Raw genomic sequence first — 8,024 nt, 5'->3', positions numbered from 1 at the left:
TCTCTGAACAGCTAACACGCTGAAATCCCAAATACGGTTTATTGAGGATCGTCATTTCAAGTCGATTGTGGTTTCTGTGAACAGAGTGATCATATGTTCACAACCAACCTCAGAGACAAGTCGCTGAGAGTGAAGATACATTTATTAGATATTCAATTCAATTAAATTCAATTTTATTTGTAGAGTTCTTTTTACAATTGACATTGTCACAAAGCAGCTTTACACAACCAAAGAACAGAACATGAACTGTGAATGTGTAAGAATCATAATAATCAGATTGTCCCTGATGAGCAAGCCGAGGGCGACAGTGGCAAGAAAAAACTCCCTGAGAAGGCAACAGGAAGAAACCTTGAGAGGAACCAGACTCAACAGGGAACCCATCCTCATATGGGTGATTACATGCTGTGTAGGCAGCAGTCCAGTATAACAGTTAATGTCTTTAAGTTAATATGGAGTCCAGTTAGTTAATTGCAGGCAGACTTGTTCCATTCCTTGACTATCGAGCGTTGAGTCGAGACCTCCTAGAAACAGCTGCCGACGTCCGCTGAGGCCAAGACCGACTTCATAGTAGCTTGTGACCAATCCAGTCTCCAAACGCATCCCATAGGGCAGACGGTGGATCCAGGCGACGAGATCTCCAGCCAGAAGTTGGGCATCAGGACGAGTCAGACAGGTCCAGAGGGCAAAGGGTGGAATGACGTGTAGCTCGACAGAGAGACAGGAAGAGGGAAAAGAGAGAGGGAGAGGGAAAGAGAGAGAAGAGGAGAGATTGCAGTTAGTTGTATTCACAGTCAGATAAAGTTTGAGGTGAATGTATATTTAGAATAGTGCAGCAGGGACTCCGGCAGGACTAATTATGACAGCCTAACTAAAAGGGTGGGTTCAGAAGTAAACACAGACATGAGGGCGCACTGGGATGTAGAGCAACCAAACACTTCACCATCAACAAACCCGAGTGATCAGTGAGAGTTGGGAAGACAGCATCTAAACATACCAGTTCACCATAATGCTCTACGTCCATGAGTCCTTCCCAGATCTATTTACTCAAATGCTTGACTAAATAAATAGGTTTTCAGCCTAGACTTAAACACTGAGACTGTGTCTGAGTCCCGAACCCTATTTGGAAGGCTATTCCATAACTTTGGGGCTTTGTAAGAAAAGGCTCTGCCCCCAGCTGTAGTTTTTAGGATACGAGGTACTGACAGGCAGCCAGCATCCTTTGAGCGAAGTAGGCGTGGTGGATCATAAGACACTAGCAGTTCACTTAGATACTGCGGCACAAGACCATTTAATGCTTTAAATGTCAAAAGTAGTATTTTAAAATCAATGCGAAATTTCACGGAGAGCCAATGAAGTGTAGATAAGATAGGCGTGATGTGATCGTATCTTCTGGTTCTAGTGAGGACTTTCGCTGCTGCATTCTGAACTAACTGAAGCTTGTTAATGCACCTGGTTGAACAGCCAGAGAGTAAGGCATTACAGTAGTCCAACCTAGAGGTGATGAAAGCATGGACTCATTTTTCTGCATCATTTAGTGACAAAATATTCCTTATCTTGGCAATATTTCTGAGGTGAGAGAAAGCTGTCCTGGTGATATTATCTACATGAGCTTCAAATGAAAGACTGGAATCTAGAATCACACCAAGGTCTTTGACTGTTGCACTAGATGTAACGGAAAGGCCATCTAGAGTTACGGTGTGGTCTAACATCTTGCTTCTAGCTGCATGTGATCCTATAACTAGTAATTCTGTCTTATCAGGATTTAGCAGAAGGAAGTTAATTAGCATCCAGTCTCGTATATATTACACCAGCTTGTTACAGCGTGTGTATGTGTCTGTGTACAGACATGTACAGACTGAACTATCTGTTCAACAGAGACAACGTTTCTCTGACAGGACGACACTCTCAGTACTACACTGAACACAGACACACTGAGGAACCAGATCTCCAGAGTACGAACCCAAACCCAGGATAAAGAGGTTCAGTGAATGTGGTGTTGAAGGTGTGGAGGTGGATCAGTTTGTCAGAGGAGACTCTGTAGAAGGACAGAGTCCCAGCAGGACAGTCCACATACACTGATACTCTGTTAGAAACTGAGGAGGAGATGGATGTTGATCTGTTATTGTGACAGACAGAGTAACCATCATCAGTACAACTCAGACTCCAGGACTGATCGTTCCATCCAAACACACAGTCTTCACTGTCTCCTCTCCTTCTGATTCCTCTGTAACTCACTGATATATCGACCACTCCGCTCCACTCGACCTCCCAGTAACAGCGACCAGTCAGACCATTACTACACAGCAGCTGACACCAGTCAAATCTGTCTAGATGATCAGGATATGACTGATCCTCCTCCACATGTGTCACCTTCCTGTTGTTGTCAGACAGTCGTAGTTTTCTGTTCACTGTGTTTGTGTCGATGGTGAGTTGACAGAAATCTGATGAGAGAACAAGACACAATCCAGCTGCAGTTATTAATCCATCATCAGTTTGATGAGGACTCATGACATCAGGGATTTGAATGAGTGATGTGACAGTTTGAAGATGGTTGAATGTTGCTGCTTTGTTTTCATCAGTCTCATTAAAAACACACTTACACTTCCTCAGACCTGGTCTCAACCATCGGACTCCACCAGGCTCCACCCTGAAAGGAGGAGGGGGGTCAGAGCAGCACATTCTCTTTCAGCATGCACACATGGGCATTACATGGCTCTCATACACACAGTGTGTTCTGGTTCTGTTCTAATGGAGGCTTGTATGTAGGGATGGGCTTTCATGACAAAGAGTTACGTTTGTTTTATTCATCTAAACAAACAGAGGCACCACCTAGTGGAGCAACCAGGTACCACAGAGGAATAGAGGACATTTACTGACAGTTACATCTGACGTCCTGAACTTCTGCATCATCAGTTAATATATAATTGAATTGATTAATTAATTATATAATACTTAATAACATTGATTTATTATTAATTATCAGACATTGTCTGTGGCTGCAGCAGGCGTCTCCATACCTGAGGGTGTCCAGTCTCCAGTGTGGATCTTCCAGTCCAGCAGACAGCAGCTTCACTCCTGAGTCTCCTGGATGATTGTAGCTCAGGTCCAGGTCTCTCAGATGGGAGGGGTTGGAGCTCAGAGCTGAGGCCAGAGAAGCACAGCCTTCCTCTGTGATCAGACAGCCTGACAGTCTGCAGACACACAAAACGACACACAGGAGACTTGGTGAAGGTGGTATTTGTACAAACCAACACCACATACTCCTATGTGTATTTTAAGGGATTTTAGCTACATACAGTGCTACATACTTTTATGTCTTATTGAACACAATCATTAAACATACAGAGTGATGGTGTAAAAAGTAAGCGAAACACTGTCTAATGTCAAACAACATCAACTAGAGTCAGGTGTTAGCAAACCTGAAGTCCAGTCAATGAAGTGAAGAATGGAGGTGTGGTTTAGAACTACAGGTCTGTTCAATAAAGACATTAAAGATCATGAATGTTTTACTTTATGTCAGCGAGTCAGTCAGAAAAATATGGTTATTTAATTATTAATTTGGGGAAGATCAGGTCACATATAATGACTAATTAATGCACAAAATCTGAAAATTATATTTTTGTGACAAAACCTTTTTTGTCACTGTCCTGTTAAAAACAGCATTAACAGGAAAAAGAAAAATTTTCTAAGTGTACAAGAAAAGTACTGGATGAAAATAAATTTTAGTTAATGAATCATAACCTGAGAGTTTCGAGTTTACAGTGTGGATTCTCCAGTCCAGCAGACAGAAGCTTCCTGAATCCCGCAGGTCGTTGTTACTCAGGTCCCGTTCTCTCAGACTACAGGACTGGGAGCTGAGAACTGAGGACAGAGCTTCACAGCTTCTCTCTGAGAGGTTACAGCCACTCAGTCTGAAAAACAGCGATGTATAAAACGACAACATTTGTGTTAAGATATTATTAAATAAGTTGTATTACAAGAAAACCTGTAATTTGTTTTGTTCCGTTGTTGAAATTCAGTAGCTGTAGATTTATAAATTCCACTATCTTTACACTTACACAACTTTCTTGGAGACTTTGACGACTCCCAGCACAAACAGAAGATCCTTCTCTGAAAAGTTTGAAGAGTATTTAAATGCATCAAACACGTCCAGATCTTTTCCTGATGACACCAACATGAAGAGCAGAGCTGACCACTGAGCAGGAGACAGTTGATCTGTGGAGTGACTTTCTGAGGCCAGGTACCATTGAATATGCTCAGCTAGAGAACGATCATTCAGTTCATTCAGACAGTGGAACAGGTTAATGCTTTTCTCTGCTGAGGGAGTCTCTCTGATCTTCTTCTTAATGTACTTAATTGTTTCCTGATTGATCTCTGAGTTACTTCCTGTCTCTGTCTGCAGACCTCGTAGGAGAGTCTGATTGGTCTCCAGTGAAAGACCAAGGAGAAAGCGGAGAAACAAGTCCAGGTGTCCATTTGGACTCTCTATGGTCTTGTTCACAGCACTCTGGTGAAGAAGTTTGAGTTTAGGTCTGAACTGTTTGGGCCTCAGAGAAGTTGACAGCCCTTCAGGCAGCAGATTGACTCCAGAGTTGATGAAGGTCAGATGGACATGAAGAGCAGCCAGAAACTCCTGAACACTCAGATGGACGAAGCAGAACACCTTGTCCTGGTACAGTCCTCTCTCCTCTTTAAAGATCTGTGTAAACACTCCTGAGTACACTGAGGCTGCTCTGATATCGATGCCACACTCTGTCAGGTCTGATTCATAGAAGATCAGGTTTCCTTTCTGCAGCTGCTCAAAAGCCAGTTTTCCCAGAGACTCAATCATCTTCCTGCTCTCTGGACTCCAGTGTGGATCTGTCCCAGCTCCTTCATCATACTTGATGTTCTTCAGTTTGGACTGAACCACCAGGAAGTGGATGTACATCTCAGTCAGGGTCTGGGGCAGCTCTCCTCCCTCTCTGGTTTTCAACACATCCTCCAGAACTGTAGCAGTGATCCAGCAGAAGACTGGGATGTGACACATGATGTGGAGGCTTCGTGATGTCTTGATGTGGGAGATGATTCTTCTGGCCTGTTCCTCATCTCTGAACCTCTTCCTGAAGTACTCCTCCTTCTGTGGGTCAGTGAACCCTCTGTCCTCTGTCACCATGTCAACACACTCAGGAGGGATCTGATTGGCTGCTGCAGGTCGTGTGGTTATCCAGAGGCGAGCAGAGGGAAGCAGGTTCCCCCTGATCAGGTTTGTCAGCAGCACATCCACTGAGGTGGACTCTGTCACATCAGTCAGGATCTGATTGTTGTGGAAGTCCAGAGGAAGTCGACACTCATCCAGACCGTCGAAGATGAACACAACCTGGAACTGTTCAAACCTGCAGATTCCTGCTTCTTTGGTTTCAGTAAAGAAGTGATGAACAAGTTCCACCAAGCTGAACTTTTTCTCTTTCAGCACATTCAGCTCTCTGAAGGTCAATGGAAATGTGAACTGTATGTCCTGGTTGGCTTTGTCTTCAGCCCAGTCCAGAGTGAACTTCTGTGTTAACACTGTTTTCCCAATGCCAGCCACTCCCTTTGTCATCACTGTTCTGATTGGTTCCTCTCTTCCAGATGAGCCTTTAAAGATGTCTTCTTGTCTGATGGTTGTTTCTGGTCTGTGTGGTTTCCTGGATGCTGTTTCAATCTGTCTGACCTCATGTTCATCATTGACCTCTCCAGTCCCTCCCTCTGTGATGTAGAGCTCTGTGTAGATCTGGTTCAGAAGGGTTGGGTTTCCTGCTTTAGCAATCCCCTCAAACACACACTGGAACTTCTTCTTCAGATTAGACTGAAGTTTAGACCTGACAGTCGAAATATCAACTGGATGAAGAACCAATAATAAGATGTAACGTTATGACCTGGTCACAACAGACACTGTCACAGTGATTTCTTCTTCCACTTGTAACTTTTTAACTCACTGTACAATCAAAGTTCATTTAAGATGGTTTATCACCAACCTCATTGATAAAAATTAATAATTTAATAAACACTGTCAAACTTAGGTGTAATTGAAGGTTTATTATTAATGAGTGGAAAGGTCCAGTTGGTCCTAATGACAGATCAGTGGAGACATGGAAATGTTTAGTAGAGATGGCAGTGGATTGGTTAACAACGATTGGAAACAACACCTTTGCTTTTTGACGTGTCCTCAAGAGACAAGACAAAGTAAAATAAAAGAAAAAGTAAAAACCCAACCTCCTTTGACCACCACCAAAAGAATCAAAGAGCTATGTGAGGATGCTCTTCGTGGACTACGGCTCTGCGTTCAATACAATCATCCTGGACATACTAGTCACCAAACTGTTCAACCTGTAGGTCCCCTCTCCCACCTGCATCTGGATTAAACCGTTCTGGTTCCGGCCCCCACCTCTCCACCACGCTCACACCCATTACTGGTGTGCTGAGCCCCCTACTGTACGCCCTGTATACCTAGGACTGCACTCCATCCCAGCAACCAATACTATCATCACGTTCCCTGATTATACCACGCCGGTTGATGTCACGATCCCAGCTTTCTCCTGCCTGATCTCCGGTTATTCCCCCTCCCTGCCTCACAGCTCTGAATGCTCATTATTCACACCTGTGCCACTCCTTCCCTTCTTAAGCAGCTCCACGTGCCTCTCAACTCTGCCAGATAGTCTCACATAAACTAAGGAGACAAACTATCCAGCGTTTCCTTTCGGACTGACTTCCTGACCAACCTGCCTGACCGGAACCTGCCTCTGCTCATCCTTTCGGTACCATGAGTGTTTTCTGTTTCTGTTTGTGTTGGATATTCCTGTGTATGGCCTGGGCCGTCTCTTGACATAGCTTACTGCCCTACTGGATCTCTGATATCAGTGCTGCCTTTCTGTGTTGACCTAGTTTGTTTGGATGTCTTTATTAGTTTTATGGACTCTACTGTTTGGACAGCTCTTTGTGCATGATCTCGGATTTGTCTCTTGCTCTGCACCTTGGATATCTGGAAAACTGTCTACTGACATTGTGTGTTTCATTACTGATTTTGCTTGTGCAACATAGCTCACTCTCCAATCAAGATGTGCTTTTCTCTGCTCTTGGCCATCTTGGATCCACCACCATATTCATTGGTGGTGAACCACTACTTCTGGTTCACCACTCAACAGTTTACGTCACCTCCCAATCTCCTATCTAGTTCACTCCTCCCTTAGACTCGACCACCACTCACCAAGACTTCAGTTAGTATTCCTTACGTAACATTATCCAAGATCCAGCCAAAGACTCAAACTAACTCTGTCTCCTCTCCTAGACCACCATACTCACCTGGCGACAGCTCTGTTCAGTTGCTGAATCCTGTGCACGCTCCACTATTATTGTCATTATAATCATTATAATGATTATAATGCCCCTAACATGAAAGCCTTAATGAAGAAAGCTCAGCAGCGGCTGACACACTGTCAGGTGTGTGGTCTGCAGGCTCCACAGCAGTGGACAGGAAAACTGTGGAGAGGGTGATAAATACAGCTCAAACAATCACCGGCTGCCCTCTGCCCTCCTTGGACGATATATCCAGGTCTTGTTGTCTTAGCCATCACAGGAGATTGAAATGTTGCTGTCTGGACGTCACCTCAGGTCAACAAAGTCTCAAACCACCAACAAATGGCTTCTTTCCCTGGATCATCCCACCAAGATACACTGTGCAATTCCACTGGGCCACCTGATAGGTGGTAGTCGTTCTATTGTTATACTGTTATTCTACTACTATTCTACTGTATTATATTTCAGCTCACTGTTGTTGAGAAGAGCACCCACAGTTTAGTTGTACTCCCCATGTGCAATGACAATAAAGTCTATTCTAATTCAAATTCTGTTTAATGTACTAATTACTTCAGTTGTTTAATATGTAACACTTATATTCTATATATAATGTTTCATTATTATTATTTTTTGGTTTGTCTTTAAAATTAATTAATTAATTCTAAAAGTAACTGTAACTGAAGAGATATGTAGTGAAATAAAAAGTAGAA

The 8,024-nt window shown here is 43.5% G+C and overlaps 1 protein-coding gene across 1 annotated transcript in view; it reads right to left on the bottom strand.

Moving 5' to 3' along the window:
* Positions 1–1,874: 1,874 nt before the first annotated feature.
* LOC117153107 overlaps positions 1,875–8,024 on the bottom strand; it is a 135,096-nt gene continuing 128,946 nt past the window's right edge. Inside the window, 6 exon segments of the mRNA XM_033326732.1 lie at positions 1,875–2,441; positions 2,601–2,647; positions 3,018–3,191; positions 3,742–3,793; positions 3,796–3,911; positions 4,059–5,859. Coding sequence (XP_033182623.1) covers positions 1,912–2,441; positions 2,601–2,647; positions 3,018–3,191; positions 3,742–3,793; positions 3,796–3,911; positions 4,059–5,859 — 2,720 coding nt within the window. The 3' untranslated portion in view covers positions 1,875–1,911.

This window comes from Anabas testudineus, chromosome 18 (assembly GCF_900324465.2).
Source record: "Anabas testudineus chromosome 18, fAnaTes1.2, whole genome shotgun sequence".
NCBI lineage: Eukaryota > Metazoa > Chordata > Actinopteri > Anabantiformes > Anabantidae > Anabas > Anabas testudineus.
Note: the sequence above shows the minus strand (reverse complement) of the source record. Positions and strands in the feature narration are given on the sequence as shown.